This window comes from Mytilus galloprovincialis, chromosome 4 (assembly GCF_965363235.1).
Source record: "Mytilus galloprovincialis chromosome 4, xbMytGall1.hap1.1, whole genome shotgun sequence".
NCBI lineage: Eukaryota > Metazoa > Mollusca > Bivalvia > Mytilida > Mytilidae > Mytilus > Mytilus galloprovincialis.
Window position 1 is genome coordinate 49941322 of NC_134841.1, and position 20342 is coordinate 49961663.

Below are 20342 nucleotides of genomic sequence, written 5' to 3' on the forward strand. Positions count from 1 at the left end.
TTTGATGTTTGATTTTTCTTGACCAATGGGAGTGAGACACTATAAGGTCAAAATGTCTACATCACTGACTTTTCAAAGTAAAACAGTGATAAATTCCAAACTCTAGGATAATTCTCAGCTGCCATCTTATTTCAAGGTTGTCTGTCTTCAATGACAATGCAGTTGAGAAACATCCTTTTGTTTGAAAACACATTGATAATCTATATCTACAGAGTCATTTCTAAGCCTGTTGTTTAACATATAAAGTAAAGTTATAAAAGTTTTTACCTTTTTTCTTGTCTTAACTTTGACATCTGTAACTGGTTGTTTAAGACTTGCATGTTATGTCCGTGTTCTTTCATAATCTTCTTCTTTGCTCTAAAATGTACAATATCTACAATGATCATCTCTATCATTTTCATCCTGTATAGGGGGTCTCATTGGGGGGTTCCGATCCCGGATCCCGCTTACTGTTTTGTCAGATTCCCGTATCCCGCTTACACTATGTACGTAAGCAATTCTCATTTTTTTGTCATTTCCCGGGTCCCGCTAGATCTCATTTCCCGTTTTCAGGACACAATAATTTGACTTTCACATGTCCCGCTTACAAAAATTCGGCAATCCCACGTCACGCTTAGACCACAATGAGACCCAATGTATACTCATATGGTTAAAAGTTTGCATTTGTTAGCTGGTAAAGAATACTTATACTGTAAATCAACTTATTTTCACGGATACTCTATTTCACGGCTATTTAATTTCGTAATTTTCTAATTTATTTGATATTGTTAAATAAGGAAAGATCCAAGTGTTACATATTTGCGACGATTATATTCATGTTCAATATTTTTCATTTCAAAAATCATGAAAAATAAGTTGGTTTACGGTAATTTTTTTTACATGTGACTCAGACATTTTCATATTAATGTAGATTGTAATGGGGTATCAAACGTGACAAAGCAAGATGAATGTTTCCTCAAAATAACAGCATCTTAAAAAAAGAATATAATTTAAAACTAACTGTAGCAAGTAAATTAAGTAATAGAAAAATTTTGCTAAAGATTACAGATTTGATTCTTGATGGAAACGGGCCTTCTCATCCTCACTAACATAATGAAGAATTGTCTCCTGGCTATCATACAACATTTTCTTTTTTATATGTACACCTTATAATGATTCCATAGACCAAATATTGTTTATCATTGATAAATCCTGACAAGGCTTTGCTCATTGTTGAAGGCCGTACGGTGACCTATAGTTGTTAATGTCTGTGTCATTTTGGTCTTTTGTGGATAGTTGTCTCATTGGCAATCATACCATCTTCTTCTCTGGATTCTTTCTTTATTGTAAATCCAATCTATAAGAAATTTCCACAGAAAAAAACTATTGTCTGTAAGGATTCTACACAAAAACAATTTTACAGAAAGGTAGCCAGATTTAGAAAACCAAGTAACAAATGTTTATATTAGGAATGTCCTTTTCAGATTTTAAACAACTTTCAAATTTTTTAAATCTAAGCTTTACATATTTTTTGTTTCAACTTAACAAAATACATAATAATTGAAGACTTACTCTTCATTTAATTCCAGACTGCTATTTAACACCCTATTAACTGTTGTCAGTTGTTGTTCAGCAAGTGTTTCTTGTTCTTGGTTAGATTTCTCTTCATCATCTTCAAGTTGCTGAAAGAAAAGCAATATTTTTTTCTTAAAAAGTTATAAAAAACAATTATATTAGCAATTATAAAAAAAACAAACAATATATATCAAATGATACAGTTTAAAATATTTGTGAACAATATCACTGCATTGTTTTCATGCACTCACCTATATCTCTATCAAAATCAATACAAAAACTGTTTTTATAAGAAATTTCAAATTTTGCTAAAAAATTGATATTAACACTGATTTAAAAAAAAAGACATCTAAATAAATTCTGTCCAATGATAAAAATATTTTTTGTTTTACACTGCACTTGGTTCATATTTACAGTCTTTCACCTGTTTGTTGCAAAACTTGTTTCCTAATCCACTATAAAATAAATATATTCTAATTACACTAAACTAAACCTATTTGTCAAAATGAATCTAGGTAAACCATTTTAGCAAATTGATACTTTTGTGATTGGATAAGCTTTTTGAATATATATATGCATTGAAAGATTGGTTCAAAAACTTTTTAATACATTGTTTGCTGTAGAAAAAACTGCTAAAGTGAGAGAACTAGATTCCCTTTATTTCAATAAATACTCATTGAGTTTCAACAATACAATTTTGCAATGACTAACAATTTTCAAAAGACTTTGTAACAATATATTTTTCTTCTATCATATTCAAGAAAATGTCTAAACAATTATTAAGTTTCAGTGCTAATTTTTCAAACAGTTTTTGATTTTTTTTTAATTTAACTGATCAGTAACAAGAATGTTAGTGTTTTTATATGGTGGTTTTTCATGATAATAGTAGTCAAAATGTAACAGATGTGTAAAGGGTTATTTTTGTGCAACATGTTTTGCCATTAAAAGATCAATGTGCAAGACATTTTAAAATGAAATGCTCATTAATAGTGAAATGGCAATTTTATTTCGCATTCTTTTGTGCAGATACCCCCCCTCCCTTGTACGCCCCTCATGTAAAGCTAAACAGTTTCTGTTGACATTACCATCATTTTTTGTTCCCATCTTGCTTGAAGCATAGCTTTCATTCTGTTTTGTTCCTGAAGTCTAGCATCTGCAAAATAACAATATTGACCTTTATAAAAATTATAAAAAAAATACCTCACATATTATACACATGTATCATATCCAACCCAGGACCTCCAACACCCTAGGCAAGCATACTTTCACATGACCAGCTATGCAGTACTGACATATAATTTGACAGAATTGTGTTTTTAAGTCTATTACTTTTACTCGATCAAAGTGCTTGTAAACACTGAGAGGTAAAGGTTGCATTTATTTATCAATGGGAAGTAAAATTAAATATTGCCTTGTATAAAGGATTGGTTGTAGTTGATTCAACTAAAATTCTGGACAAAGGAAGATAACTCCAATTTCTAAAGATGACCTGATATCATTGATATTTTTGGAACAGATATAAGATTCCTGCACCTTGCAAAAGTAATGTTATTTTCTTGACAAGTATAACATAATTTTGTGACCTGAATATCTTAGCATAAGTTTCATTGATTAAATTTGGGAAATGTTCATAAATAGGATGCATAGAATGCTATGATCAATGTACTATATTTTGTGAGATATTAGTGATAAATCTTAGAAGATTTAGTAATCAAGTCAGTACCATAAGGTTTTGATTGTGTTTCATGAAATCTTTACACAAAAAAAAAAATACATGGTATCAATTTCTTTGCTAATATATAACATCTCTTGTAAGTGTTTATGGAAAATTGCTTCCTAATAGAAAGATGTTTTGATTAGATAATATCTTCAGATTTATATATTATATATTGCTATTATATTTGTGTACATTATGTTGTAAATTGGAAGTTATAAATAATAAAAAAAAAAAGTGTTTATGGACTTACCTTCAAGTTGTAGCATTCTTTGTTTATGTGCTTTGATCATTCTGTTAACGTCTGCTGGATCAGCTGATGATACAGAACCAATAGCTTTGTTCATTCTTTCTCCTCGCTCTTCTATTGATTGCACTTTATCCCGATTTATTCTCTAAAATTGTATTTCATGTTTTAAAACTTCATTTTGGATATAAAATACTGAAAAATGAGAATTGGAGTTATCTCTCTTACCATGGGTATTAATATATCTAATATAAATCGTAACTCATTTATCTTTTTTTCTTTTGAAATACTCTGTATCATTTCTTGAATGTGAGACATTTATAATTCATTTGTTCCATCAACATTTTTAGTCTTTGCCTGTAATTTTGACCTTCCAAATTATTATACTATATCGTAGTTTAGAACATACATCATGTTTTATTGTAATGTCAAATCATAAAGGCTTCATAAAAATATAGTTTTACATACTGTGGATTCAGTTATTTTCATGGAAACCAATTTTCATAGTTTGAGGAAAACTTGCATATTCGTGGATATCTAATTTCGTGGTTTTGGCAAAGTATGCATTCATTCCTTTGGAAAATGCACTATTTTTTTAACATTGAATTCTTGGTTCTCCTGTACCACAAAATCCAAGAAAATTGGTATCCAACGATTTTTTTGAAGGCTTTACAATACCTGTCTAATCTGATCCAGTTGCTGTAGTTCTGTTTGATCAAGTTCTGCTTCTGTTGATTCCAGTTCTGTTCTTTGTTCTTGTAGCAACTCATGGTAACTCTGAAAATATATCTAGTATTAAGTATGATGTTTTTACCTAATTTCTAATATTGAGTATGATGTTTTTACTTAATTCTTTTTACAATAAATACTTTTTAATTTTTAGACTCTTTTGACTTCAAATAATAATCAGAATTCATAATAGGAGCTAGAACAATCATATCATTATTCATGATTTATATGAATTAAATATTTTAAAGAAGAAAAACAGTTTCTAATATACCCCACTGGGTTCCAAGTTCAACAATCATCGTGTTCTAAGATGGCCATCTTTGATTTAAAATCAGCAATAAAATTACAGACTTACATACAACCATTATGTCATCATAAATCTAATATTTATTCAATAAGTTTAACAGTTTCCAAGTTCCAACAAGGTTGTATGCTCAAACAAGTTCCTATCAGCATCAAAAATGTAGTCTTGATGTATGACCTATTTTTTTCCCCCACAGTTTAAAATCACTTGTCTGGGGGCATGTAGTTTGTGGGAATTTCCTATATATATGTTCTAATTTCACAATACTTTTTGTTGTGCTAGCGATATTCAGTTTTAGGCAGACACAAAGCTTGCTGACTTGTGCAGTATCATTATCTGCCTATATATATTCTTATTTGTTTTGATATTAAAATACAGATTCAATCAAGATAATGCATGAATGTGCATATATATTTTTTTGTCATTCAATGACATCCAGTGTGCCTGGATTACCTTCTTACTAACTTGGATCGCTGTTTCAATGTTTTGACATATCAAATGTTCTGTATTATCTGCACAGACATGATAACTTTGAGGTATTGTTCTTTACTTAAAATAGAAACCAGAGAACAGTCCAGGCAATTATTGTTATTCGTAATATTCCTCAAACTTGTAATATTACAACAAATAGTAACATTACAGCATTGTGTAATATAAGGCCTATATTACAAAAAAGCGTAATAATCAATATTACGAATATCTGTAATATAGTTTTTCTATATTACGAATATTTGTAATATACGATTAACCGGCTGTATCTTAAAATTCGACGTGTCTTACCATGACATAAAGTAGTCTTTCTAAAAGATATACATACGGTAATCATTTTTATATAAGCAGAAAATTTAGTTTTAAAGTCGAATTTTGTTTTTTTACAAAATTAATGATTTTCTTACGAAATTTCTAACTTACATTTGAAGTTTGGACAAACTGGTCATTCCCACAATCTTAAAACTAATTTCCTATGAAAGAATTACATTTTTCCTTAACAGAAACGTTTTATTTGTTGTGGTTTGAATGCTAGTATCACGTCGAAAAATCTTTAAAGAAACATGTGTATCGATTCCAAACCACATTTCAGTGGAGATAACTCTAGGTCGCTTAGAAGTGGCTGAAAAGTAAAAATCGTTGTCTCCCTTAAAATTGATCTCGTGCACTTGAAATTACAATGTGTGTTAGTAGCTGGTAAAATTAGGACACAACTGATGAACCAAATTGATTTCAAGTCTTTTTTGGAATAATTAAAATAATATAACATATCACAGAAAATGAAATAGAGGTGCATGACATCTTTCACACGAGACGAAGACAATCATGTCCTATGTAATAATATAAATTTAAATTTTCCGCAATAAATGATATTAGGCATCGACTTTTTTTTTTATTAGGGTGATTAGGGTGGGATATTTTATTTTTTAAAGAATTGTTAAAATAAAAGTTTCTATAATATAAAACTTGTTTCAGAACGGAAATAAGACGGGAAAAAACTGTTTTATATTTAAAAAAAACTTACATGAGGGCCTTGATTAGGATCTTCATATCTGTATTCTAGAATTTGTGTCTATTATTCTCGCCCGTTGGTTGCCAGGACGTCTGCTGATGCCTGCATTTTCCCATTGATAGACCGCGACTTAAATTTTATTCTTTTAATTTTAACACTCGATTTTTGAGAACAAAAAAAAAAAAAAGATTTTGTCCTATTATATATTCTTTAAATTTGGTCTATTTTCCTCTTTTCAGTAAACCCGTTCTGATCATAATTTATTTAGATAAGTGTTGTTCGTCACACTGAGACCCCATCATAAAGAAAAAACAAAACACACAAATAAAAAAAAAAAAACACACACACACACACCGAAATGAATGGAAGTTGTCCGAGTCGAACCAAACAAATATTTTAGACACAATCTACAGGCATGCAGGTGTAATAACTGATAATTTTGATAAGAGGTTCTTACTTCCCACAAAGCTACCTATGTCAAACAATATTTATTTCTGATTACAGTAATATGAACAATCGTTTTAGTTCAAAATCCCACAAACAGATTGATTCATCGAAGTTTTTACCACTGAGAATTTTGTTCACACATAAATTATACACAGTATTTTTTTTTTCTCATAAATGTTATATCAAAAGTATAATTTAGATACTTATAACGTCAGTCAATCATGCAATGCTTCCATCAGTCTTTAAAAGGAAATATAAATGGCAGTACTGGAATATAGTGTGTTACACGGTTGAAAGGGTAGAAAACAGGTTGGGGGACTAGGTATCATCCACATTTTGGCAAAAGAAAATTAATGACAAATAAAAAAAAATGGAAATAAAAGAGGACATTGACAAAACAATAGACTATTATACTATAGAATATATATTTTAGATTATAGAAGACTTTTAAATTTTTTGTTTGCTTTCCAATGACAAAGCCTTGATCCCTCACCTTCATTCTATTCTTAGTAATTTCTTACGTATACGCCGCTAATATTTTCGTAACTTGAATTTGTCCCTTTGTTTATAAGCGGTGCTACCAAAAAGAAAGTTGAAGATGCTGGCTGGTAAATTGTTTTTGAAAAGATTGGAGACGTTGTAAATTTTCTTTTAACATGGTCAGCACTCGTTTACCCAGCTGTCATTCTGTATTATTTCATTAAGGTTTGGAGAAAAACTGTCATAAAACATTTAAGACACAACAAAATAAGTATTTGTATTTAGAATAATTGTGTTCTATTACAAAATACGGAACAAAAATATTGATTTGACGACTTCAATAGCTTATATAAGTGTTTCTATTAATGAATGTTTTTACATATTGTGTGTCGAGAATGATATATGATTTGTTTTGATTTTTGTTAACAAGACTTGTAAAGTTAATCACCTCCCATAAAAACCACACAAAAAAAAAAAAGAAACAAAAAGAAACAACGGCATACCGTAAAACCTGATATGGTAAGATGATAGGGTATGCGGTATGGTACAAATGCTACCATGACGTGGTAAAAATGTATGTTACGATGATATTGGGGTATGGCATGGTCATAAAGAATATACTACAATACCAAAGTAAAATTAAAAAAATTGTAAATTAAGAAAGTTTTAGTATAAACTAAACTCATTTCAGATCTCTATAATGTTGATAGCAGAGATTGAAATTGATAATAACTTGTTGAATCCATATTTCCTGTTAAACAAAATCGAACATCGGAATGGTAATAAACTGTGGCGGATCAAAAAGAGGGGTTCGGGGAGTTGGAACCCCCTATTTGTTTGACCGATCAATGCATTTGAAGGGGGACATATAGTTGGAACACCCCCTTTTTTGCCCTGGGTTGGGACCCCATCATTTTCAAATGGCTGAACCCGCCCCTGATAAATGTTGAATTCGGTATACTACCGTATATATTCATGATTCACAAGGGTTCCTATGAAGCTTATATTTAACATATTATGTGCCCTAAATAAGGTGCACAGATAACTTTACAAATGCACGGTGGTATTTGTACCATATCAATTGTGTATACATGCTACGATTAGATTTGTACCTTATAACCATTATATTGACGTTACAATACCACATATCATACCATTATACCATACCATGTTTTTCAGTATGCCCCCAAAAAATGCATCAGACTGATTAATAAAAAGAACTGATTATCACAGCTTCATTTTGTCATTCTAAATACATTTTGACACATGTTTTGAATTTGTGATCACCTACTTACTTACAACAACATATAACAAGGTTATTGCAAAACGATAAATTTCAATAATTTAGGAGGGGCTCTTCAGCAAAGCAACCTTATGTTATCGATGCAAGATATAAAGTTTTAAATAATGACATCTTGGTTTAAATACAATATTGTTAAAATAATACACATCAATTATATCACTTGATTCTCTTAGTTTTAGTTTGGTTCGTGTTGCTCAGTCTTGGGTTTTCTATGTATTTTGTTTGGCTGTGAGTCTTTTTCTTTTCTTTTTTAGTCATAGGGTAACGGTTGTCAGTTTATTTTCGACTTTTTGAGTTTGTCTTTTTGGTGTCCTTCGCCTCTCTTTTATAACTTAACTCGTGTGTTATATGTGTATATAACTGTAATTTATGTTAATATGTTTACTAGTTAACCCTTTAAGTTTTACTTTTATCAATCATTATAAATTATTGTTGTTTATTTTTTAATCCGAACTAAAAGAAATATTCAGACACTAGACTAGGTACATGTATATCTGTGATAAAAATTGTGCTATGCAAGAAGAATATTGATTGATTGATTGATTGATTGACATTTAACACCACTTTCAACACTATTGTGCTATTTTGTGGCGATCAGATTTTATTGGTGGAGAAAGCCGCAGTGCCCACCGAAAACCACCGACCTTCTGTAGGAAAACTGACAATCCTAGTCAATTAAGATTGGAGTCGAGTGCACCTGCTCCGTGCGGGATTCGAACTCACAACCTAAGTGTTGACTGGCTAGTGATACAGTAGTTCGACAACTTAGACCACTTGGCATCAAAGCCCCCTACAAGAAAAATAAAAAAGATTTTTTTTTGGGGGGGGGGGGGGGGGGGGGGGGGGCGCATAACAAAGTGTTCCATAAGAATAATTTAAGAAAAATTCGTAAAGGATTCCATGAAACCCTGTGCTTCGCCAACGATTGCTGCTGTCCGATTAAAAGTGTAATATCGACATAAAAGTGAGTGAATTTATCAGTAAAAAAAAAGACTTTAAAAAAAAAATTTGTCTTCAGATGCTATTTCTTGGAGATTAGCTTATGGCTAAGTTTCAACAATCCATCAAGTATTACAAACTTATCTTGTCCGGACTGTCTGTATATATATATTAACTACTAAATTAATTACTTGTTAACTGCAAAACTAAGTCCATTTATCAGTAAATGACGGAAAATGAAAATACTTATTATCAAAATTTGTTCTGGATACTGTTCTTTGGTCATTAAAAAGCTTCTGTCCACATTTAATAAAATTTCGTGAAAGTTTTGCAAGATTATTGAAGACTGAAAACCTTAACCTAAGACTTAATCTGAATGTTAAGTTAAAACTTACTGTATTTTGGTCATTGACAGCTTCTTTCATTTCTTAAAATTCTGAGAAGATTTGACTTAGTTATTGATGACTGAAAAGAATTAACTTCAGTCGGACTGAATCTAAAGTTAAATGAAATAAAAATTAAGTCCTACTCAATTTATTAGTAGAATACGGAAAATGAAAATAAATGTTTCAAATTTTGCTCTGAAAACAGTTACTCTATTCACAAAAAATCTTAAGAGTAAAAATACTCTTAAGACATAAATATTTCATTTTAACTTACGACCAATTTTAATCCTAAGATTTTCGGGGAAAAGAGTCGCTGTATTTTGGTCACAAATAAGCTTCTGTCAAACATTTTACAAAATTCCATGAAAGTTTAATAAACTGTAACCACAGACAGAAACTAAATGTTGACGCCTCTGACATGTAGGATCGCTATGTTTCTTTCGCGACATAATGCTGCAGGCTCGACAAAAATAAAACTGAAACTAGAGTTAGTGCATGATCACATCTACCCCGCCCCGTAGAAACATAGAGATCATGATTTTGTTAAGTGGTCAAAAATATATCATTTACATATCAATAAATTTCAAAAAGGATTTTCTATTTATAATTAGGAAACCACAAAATTAAAAGAAATCTCAACAAAAAAGTACTGTTACAATAACTCTGGAATGGTAACATTCAAAGAAAACCGAACTAGTCATTAAGAAACTACAACATTTGGATTTTTCAAACGACGATTTGTTCACATTAACGACCGATTTAAGAATTGTAATGAGCTTTTACGAGCTATATACGGTTTACTTTCAATTATTAAAAGTTATTACGATGTATTAATACCAATATTCTACGATTTGATACGAGTTGTCACGAATAAATAAGAGCAGCTTCGTTCAGTGGCTCCCGGGCATGTTTTGATAATATATTATAGCTAGTAACGTATGGACATATTACGAAATTTTGCTATTCATCAAATCTTTTACGTGTTAGTTACGACCTGTCAATGTGTTGTTAAGAATAGTAACGAGATAGTGTTACGAGTATTTACGAGCCCATACAATTTTGTAGCTTGTATACTAATACCTTACCAAAAATCGTAAATAGTACGCGAGAATATACGCAAAGAGAACGTATCTATTAGTAGTATTAACTACGCATAAAGTGCTCGTGATATAAACTCGTAGCAATCCATAAAGCCGTCGTAACATGAACCGAAAGAAATCGTAAGCAACACTCGTATTAATATTCCATCAATAATTTGTAAAAATATCGTTTAAAAAAAGAATTACGAGTCATAAACGGATTGCTACGTTCTGTTGCGAGCGGTTAACGTACGATACCTTCAGAAGGTTAAATACCGAAAAATCGATCCATGGACAATCGTGAAAAGATTTTTGTCATGAATAAAAAAGTCCTCTCCTTATGAGTGTCTGCGAGTTGTTGTGAGTTCTAACCAGTTATTTACGGGTACCAGCGAGTCATTCACGGATGCTTACAATCGACAACTAGCAAAGCGTAAGGACTCGTTAAAAAATCCGTGTATGTGAGGGGGACATTTAAAAGTTTTCGACGGTTCTCAAGGACGACGGAAGCACATTTTGATATTTTGTCTAGATGAGCTAAATATAAGAATGACATAATATTGGTATGCAATTATTCCATGTACATTACAAGTCAAATAATTACTTCAATTGGAAAAAAGTAAGCAAGTATCTCCAAAAAATAACAACAATGTGTTAACCAAGCATATTAACTAAGGTTATACTTCTCTAAAGCAAGGAGCATTTTTGTTTGATAAATATTGCGGCACCATATATAAAAATTATCTAGGAGCTTATATCATGGAAAAGTCATATCTTTTAATTTACTTTGACTTACAATGTTAAATATTTGACCAAATACAGATTATATATACACGCACTAAAATGTATTTGCATTTGCGACCAGGATATGTTTATGACATGTTCTATAATAGTATTATTTTACTATGCCGGACGAGCACGCGTACCATATTCAAATCATTATGTAAAAAAATGTACAAATACACCACAAAAGGCTAAAAAGGCACGGAAAAAGAGAAATAGGTATTGCTTTTCTGGCGGGGTTGGCAGCGACAGAGGAGGATGAGTCAACAATTCTTTAGTTTTCGGCGTCAGTCAGTTTGATAGGAACTACTTGATCAATGACATATTTTTACAAAGTTTGCATTAGTATCAGATCATGTAAGCTACTTCGAGACCCAGTCCCCTATGTCAAGGTCAGGCGAATTTTAATTAGTAAGCAATTTTCAATATTTAAGTTGCCTGCTTATATGAGTTTGATAGGAACGACTTGTGATAGATCACTGACATTTTCTATAAAGTTGCAATACTATCAATACTTAATAATTTAAAGACTATTTTGAGGCCCTGTCTCTAAGTCAGGGTGCAGTGGTTTTAGATTGGGAAGCAATTGTCAATGTTAGCTTCTTTTCTGCTAAAGTCAGTCTGATATATTATGAACTACTATATCGGGTTGTTGTCGCTTTGACACATTCCCCGTTTCCTTTCTCAATTTTACTTGTGATAAATGAATAACATTTTCAAAAGAGTTGTGTTATTATCAGTACATACCAGTTTGACGACTATTTCGAGGCCCTTTCCCCTAGGTCATTGTCAAGCGACTTTGAATTGATTTGATTCTAAATTTCTGCAAATAGGTGAAACATTTCTTAGTGTAAAAAGTTTTTTTTACTATGAAGATAAAAAGTCTCAGGCTAAAGCTTGAACGTCGAACGCTGAGGAATTAAAGTTCGGCGCTGAAATTTAATTAGTCTAGCGCTGAAATTTAAACTATACCGCCGGGGCTGTATATTTGCTCTGAAGATGTTAGGATCAGCGCTGAAGAATATAAGTCTAGCTCCGACGATATTGAGATCAGAACTGAAGATATAACGTACAGCGCTGAAGCTGTAAACTCAAGCGTTGCAAATATAAAGTTGGTCGCTGTAGATATATTTAGAATTTAGCAATGGATATGGAAAGACTGGCGCTACAGATGTAAAATGTGCGGTGGAGATAAAGTTCAGCGTTAAAGATATAAACCTATGCGCTGAAATTGAAAAGGCTAGTGCTGGAGATTTAAAGTCTAGAGCTCGAAATAGGAGTATGGTGCTCTAAATGTTACGCAGTGGCGGATCTAGGAGGGGTCCGGGAGTTAGATCCCATTTTTTTTGGACGATCAGTGCATTTGAATGGGGACGAATGGTTAGAACCCTCCTTTATCCTGGGTTGGGACCCCACCCCCTTTTTGAAAATTGCTGGATCCACCCCTGTAAGTTGTAACGTCTAGCGCTAGGTAATTAACTTTATTTTTTCTAAACTGCAATGTATATGTTCCAAACCATATGAGTATTTGGACCGTACGCGTACGGTTCGGACCGTATACGTATACTCGTACGGTCCAACCATACGCGTACGGTCGGACCGTATGACTATACGCGTACGGTCCAGTAAGAGCTAACCATACATGTTATTCTATCATATGGGTAATTAATTAAATTGAAACAAGCATTTTAATTTCACAATCTTTATTTTACTAGTGATTTTAGTTTTACAAATTGTTATTGATCATTTATTACAATTGAAATTAAGTATTTGTTTAATTGTAAATCAGAATCCTATTTTGGTACTATCGCCCAAGGTTACACAATTCAAGTAACGTAATATTTTTTACATTTTCATGTATGCAGTTCATGCATGTTCTTTTGCATTTGCATTTTGTGGTAAAGTTGCTAAATATTCCAAAACAATTGACCTCCCACATGATATTTTCTTCCGATATCTTCAATTTCAGTGATCATAATTCAATTAATGTATTACGGGGGTCTATTACTGATCGACATGCTAGATACAAGCGATTAAGATTTAATAAGGGGGAATTTAAAAAAAAGTTAAAATATAAATTTTTTGTTTCAATTACAATTGAACTTTTTTATATTAATTTGATAGATAAGTTATGTTGATCTGCTATATGCATTTGTATCTAATAAACCTTACCATCTTTTTTTAATATTAGTCAGACCGTACGCGTACGGTCCGCCCGTATGAGTATTTTTTTAAAGTACGCATACTGTCCAGACCGTACGCGTACGGTCCAAATACTCATACGGTCTGGAACATATAATTAAGTAGTTATATAAAATCTACAGTCCGAGTTTATACCGTGTTCCCTCATCACACCATTTGTTAAAAATCAAATAGTAAAAATCCATAAGTATTTTGTTGTTTGATTGCTGTTTCATCGATGTACAACCCACACCTTCTTTTATTTGGATCTGAATTCTGAACAACATTGAAAGAAATATTTTTAATATTCTAAAAAGGTCCTGTGTATGAGAGGTCACCTTAAACAAATAAGTTAATAAACAAATTAGAAATACAATTGCGAGATCAAGTGATTTAGTTAGTCATCGTGGTTTTAGATGGCATTTCCCAGTACAAAGTCTTGTGTAATACCCATATCCTTTTACACCAAAACGAAGCGGGAAATATAACTGCTTTAACCCAACTGACATAATTATTTAGATGGCGAAAGAAGCGGGAAATATAACTGTAAGCTATACATAACATGCTGATTATGCATTTCTCACGGATATTTGATACAGAGAAGGTCGTTGTTTTATCATCACACCTACATTCCATCCTCTAGTTTCCGCCGTAATTTATAATTAATCTGACAGTGCTCGACATCATTTTAAAGTCACTGCTACACCGACAAAGGAGTTTGTTGCATTTTAGATATGACATAAAAAAAAACACATTTTATCAAAATAATATTGTATACAGTTACTATTTGTAAGACAACGACCATCTTTTAATTTTATAAAGGAACCATGAAGTTTCTAAAAAATGAAAAAAAATACCAGAAACAAGAAAATTGACTAAAAAAGTTTGTTCCTGTGTGTTTTAGAAAAAAGTTTTTTTCCTTTAAGTTGGAAAATAATGTTTGTCCCATGCAAGTATAACCATATCCCCTAGACTTGCTACAATGCCCTTGAGTTTCTTTTATTTCTTTCTTACTAATTTATATGTTTACGTCTACTGATTGCCTTCCTCCTTGCAGATGTCAGTATAATGGAAATCTCCTATAGTTATAGCAGAAAAAATGTTAAAGGGGCAAAATTGAAAAAAAAATAATTAGGAAGGGACATGTAGCAAGTCTACATACCCCCTTAAACAGATGAATTGTCAGGCCATTTATGCACTGAGAAGATTAGTCCATATATATAAATATGATTCCGTACTACAATCAGTATCTTCTAAGGGACGACATATTCAAAAGATAGATGTAGGATAAAAAAAAACTTAAATCAAAAATTTTGGGGTTGGGGGGTGGGGGGGTTAAAATTCTGCAATTTTTGTATATCTAAAATCGATTTTTACATAGGGCCTATATCCCTATTGTTAAATCAATTTTTCCCAAATCAAGTTAAGAAGGGGTGGTGTGGGGGGGGGGGGGGGGGGGGGGGGAGTTTTGTCAGTGAAAAAACTATGTGAATTAAGTTTTTTTCTACATTAAACTTTTGATGTCGTCCCCAAGGAAGCTAATTTAATATAGCGCAACACATATTTTTTTAATTTCTTCCTAGGTTTGCGATTCCAATTCTTAATTAAAAGTTTTTTATATGTTATAATCAGAAACTAAATTGGATTTACATTTACATTCATGATATAATTTTAAGTTTTATAAATTTAACAAGAAAATAGATATGGTATAGGCAAATTCTAATTGAAAGGTCAAGATTTTGAAAATTTTGATTAACAAAAAGCTAGGGGTATAGTAGATTAGAGCAAACATAATGTCATACAATTGTAAAATTATAAGTCAAATAGAAACTGATATTTTTGCTTTAAAATAAATTATTTAGAATAAACATTTTTTAAATTTTGATGTAAGAAATCGTTTGTTGTTTCAGAATACTACAGATTCTTTGTTTTTTTGAAAATGTTTGCGTTATTCCGCAAAAGTTTGCGTTAGGCAACAACCATTTTCTTATCTGGGAGGGGGGGGGGGGGGCTGGGATTTTTATTATGTTCATAAAAAAAATTCAGAACCTTCCTCCGATAATTCTTTTTTTTCTTATTAGAAGGAAAGCAAAAAAAAATTTCCTATAATGTGGAACAGAAATACATTTTTTTTTCTCAAAACCATAAAATTTACATAAAATTCATTTAAATTTTTAATTGACGTAAGATGTAAAGTGCATGGCTCGGTCTGTATCCTGGCATTGGCTGTTGTCTCTGTTGTTTTTTTTAGCCCACTTTCTACATTATGATATTCTCTGAGTCCGTCATACAGGTACCACAGTCCTTGAATTTTAATACTGCAATTGAAATGGCCACCATTGCCATATGTAATGGCAAAGAGTGAGTAGCTCCAAATTATAAACATCCACTGTTTCCAACTATGATAATTGACATTCCATTGAAAAAAAAGGTATAAAGAATGATACAGAATGATACAAAGGAAAATACTACCAGTATACAAGTCTGTGTCATACACAATCAGGGCTACTTTAAAAGACTGTTTTAATATGATACCATATCTATCCCTGTTATAAAATGACCATATCATCTTTATAATAGTTGCAGTTTTAAGTATGTCTTAATGTAGTAGCATACATGTGGGAGATTTGGAATGCTTTTAAATATTTCCGGATCAAACACTATTACAGGAAAATACAAAAAGTAATAAGGTATAAATATAAATCTTAGCTTAATCTGTAGACTGGACAGATGTTTATAATCTGCTGTTCAACTGTCTCAACTGTTGTTATTTTCACTATTCTCAAATTCAGCAGTGCAAATTATTTTTTTCAAGCAGGTGACAGCATAATTTTTTTTTCAGCTACAGTGCAAAACATAATTTTTTTTTCGTTCAGCTAGGCCATCAAAATATTTTTTTCAAAATGCTTTGGTTTTTGAGTGATAAGCCAAAAACTGCATTTTACCCCTATGTTCTATTTTTAGCCATGGCAGCCATCTTGGTTGGTCAGCCAGGTCATCGGACACAATTTTTTAACTAGATACCCTAATAATGATTGTGGCCAAGTTTGGTAAAAATTGGCCCAGTAGTTACGGAGGAGAAGATTTTTGTAAAAGATGACTAAGATTTACGAAAAATGGTTAAAAATTGATTATAAAGGGCAATAACTCCTAAAGGGGTCAACAGACCATTTTGGTCCTGTTGACTTATTTGTAGATCTTACTTTACTGAACATTTTTGTTGTTAACAGTTAATCTCTATCTATGATAATATTCAAGATAATAACCAAAAACAGCAAAATTTCCTTAAAATTACCAATTCAGGGGCAGCAACCTATCATCGGGTTGTCCGATTCATCTCAAAATTTCAGGGCAGATAGATCTAGACCTGATTAACCATTTTACCCGATGTCAGATTTGCTCCAGACCGTACGCGTACGGTTCAAATACTCATACGGTCCGGAACATATTATAATCATATATGCAATTAGGACTCAACTAATTTTGTTAATGAAAATACTTGTATTGGTATTACACGTACAAATTACCTACTTAAAATTTATATAGTTTGAATTAATGCTGTGTATTGATATTAATCTATTTATGAAATAATTACCACCTTTGAATCAATGATTGATTGATCGAGTGTTGGTTTCTGAACGTCCAGTGGCAAATATTTCATGCATGTTCAGGACGAGAACAAGTTAACAATAAATACAATAGGTAGGTCTTGTAATTGAGGCCATTCGGGATGATTGTCGGGGAAATTTGGACCGCCACTGAAAATGAGGATATATTGGATACTGGGGCAGAAATTTTGCCTTGCAACATGCCCCCTACGGATCCCTCAAAGAGCGTGGCACTATTTTTACACGAGGCATTGAATTTAACGTGCCCATTCTGACCGGACGTGACTGCAAACGTGTACATCCCGCACAGCCAAACGGACGCCCCACTTTGGCAAGCGTTTTACTGTCGGACGAAGACCTAGTGACAATATTTCTATTCCTCAGTCACCGGGGGAAAAGGGGGGTGGGGGTGTCAATGACACACGACATGTGATATTTATCAATTATAATTGGAGTGACAGTTTAATTTGAAAAATGGTGTTTTCTTTAGTGTTGCAGATAACAAGTTCAGATATACCGCCAACATCATTTTAATTGCGATTGATTGATTGTTGGTTGTCCAGTTTCAAAGATTTTGATGCTAATTCTTAGGAAAAGATGTAGGACTGTAAACCATGATAAAAATGTAAATCAAGCATAAAGACAGAATGCGTTATGCTTGATTCGATAAATACTATATATACAGTCCTACATATACATTGTAGTATTAATTCTATTTTTAAGGGTTTTTTTTCGAAGTACATTGGACTTGTAGATAGGTGATTATCTAACAAAAAAATATTCCAAACCTGTAGCGTTAACTATTGTTCAGTAAAATAACTGAATTCTTATTAAGAGGATGTTGATTTATAAGCAACAGATGGGATTATGGTGTATTAAATCTAAGACTAGACATGCTAAATTTCTGGGCCATTTTTTATATTATACAATCATTGACATTTGATCGTGGTTGATACATACTGTTACAGAATATCAGAAAAATGACAATGCTGAGATTATCAAGTTACTGTAAAACTAATGTGTAAAATTAAACTTCCTTTTCTATGTCTTTTATTCTTTTAAATACATAATGTGTATCAATAATCTATTGAAGTTGTCTCATCAGCTCATATAAAAAAGAAGATGTGGTATGATTGCAAATGACACAGAAATTAACAACTATAGGTCATCGTACGGCCTTCAACAATGTGCAAAGCCCATACCGCATGTACATTTTTTGATTTCTTTGGATGGTTATCAGAAAAACTTAAAACCTCTATTAACTAACGTTTATGTTTATACTTTACTGTTTTAACATGCCGGCATAACTGATTTCTTTGGATGGTTATCAGAAAAACTTAAAACCTCTATTAATAACGTTTATGTTTATACTTTACTGTTTTAACATGCCGGCATAACAGATTTATAGCTTTACTTTGCCATTTCAAAACTGGGAAAAGATACGAATTGTAAGCTGTTACATGTAGATTTTGTTTTCACTCTCAACGGCTTAGCAAGACTGTATACCATTGAAAAGTAAAAAATTTCAAAATACTTGACAAATCACAATACTAAATTACATCACTTCGCTCCTTTGATGAAACTGTTGCATATACAAAAATTTCAACACTGAAATGTAATTACCTTTGGCGTTTTGTCTGATGATATAAGTGCGAGAAATACTAGACGGTGCATCATTTTTAATTTTAACTGAATTGACCTGCGTAGGCGTAAAGGCAATAAAGCTGTCATTTCACTTATCAAGCATTTAACCACTTAACCATTCCACATGCTTGCATGATGTTGAACACGCGCGTCTTATCGATCAGTCCCTTTAACAAATACCGCTGCTATAAAAGAATAAAGCTACATTTGTACTTTCAGCTATCATTTTTAATCGTTTTAACTAATATTTATTTCTTCCGAATTATTTTTTAAAATGCACTTGGTCTTTGTTATAGATTGAATTTCTGTTATCAAAAGGTTTTTGTCGGAAGCTACTAAAGTTAAATTCAACTTTTCTTTTTATTGCAACAGGCGATACACGTATTTTAATTAATAAACGTCTCTTGATATTATATAGAATGTGATATGACTATTTTTTCTCCCTTTTCTATATATATTTTCTTCAAATATTACATCAACCCGTTTTATAGCATTGTTAATGGTATATTTTCTATCTAATTTTCTACGATGAATGTTTAATTATTTTGAGAACAAAATTAATGTAAGTTTGCGGGTGGCAATGAACATTACCCTTTCCTGGATCATGATATCTATATCTTTAACGGGAAGCTTAATTCCAAAATTTATGACAAAAGAGATGATTTTTCGTTTCCTATTGTCAATTATCCATTGTTTGATGGTAACGTTCCTTTTTCACCATCTTATGGTGTTTGTATATATCTCAACTTGTCCGATTCGCTCGTGTAACGTATTTGATTTCAACGAAAGAAATCTCTGTATTACTGAGAAGTTATTACTCCAGGGTTTTTCGATATCACAAACTAGTCTACATAAGTGTAAATTAGTATGCTGATCAGAGCTGGAACCGCTTGGGGTTTTGGAGCCTCTGGCCTTTGTTAGTCTTGTATATCTTTAATTTTACTTCATTTATATGTTTTGGAGTTAAGTGTGACGTCCATTTTCACTGAACTAGTATTCAATTGTATTAAGGGCCAGTCAATTAAGGACCACCTCCGGGTGCGGGATATTCTCGCTGCGTTGAAGACCCATTGGTGGCCTTCGGCTGTTCTCTTATCTGGTCGAGTTGTTGTCTCTTTGAAATATTCCCAAATTTTCATTCTCAATTTTATCATAATATTAAAATAGATATTCGTTTATTTATGATTAAATTGAGATTTAAAAAAAATCTAGTTTAGACCTTCAACATATTTCTGTGCCCAGTTTTTGTCTTAATATGATATTTAATCCGGAGAATATGGTAATGATGATAGATATTTGATTGTCTAATTTATGTTTAATTACAACCTTCATAATACTGAGGTAATTTGCATGTGTAATTGTTGAAAAATCCTACATTGATAAAAGCTGACTGACGACTTATGTCGCGTATTGTTTTAAAGTATTATGTTGAAACACTATAAA

At 31.9% G+C, this 20342-nt stretch overlaps 1 protein-coding gene across 2 annotated transcripts in view; it reads right to left on the reverse strand.

Annotated features, from left to right (window-relative positions):
* The window catches only part of LOC143072357 (uncharacterized), a 71539-nt gene that overhangs the window by 14564 nt on the left and 36633 nt on the right, over positions 1-20342 (reverse strand). For both annotated transcript variants that reach the window (XM_076247249.1, XM_076247250.1), the window contains exons 12-16: positions 4194-4292; positions 3522-3663; positions 2640-2707; positions 1552-1661; positions 268-357 (exon numbers count right to left, since the gene is read on the reverse strand). In XM_076247249.1, coding sequence (XP_076103364.1) covers positions 268-357; positions 1552-1661; positions 2640-2707; positions 3522-3663; positions 4194-4292 — 509 coding nt within the window. The remainder of the gene's footprint in view (positions 1-267; positions 358-1551; positions 1662-2639; positions 2708-3521; positions 3664-4193; positions 4293-20342) is intronic.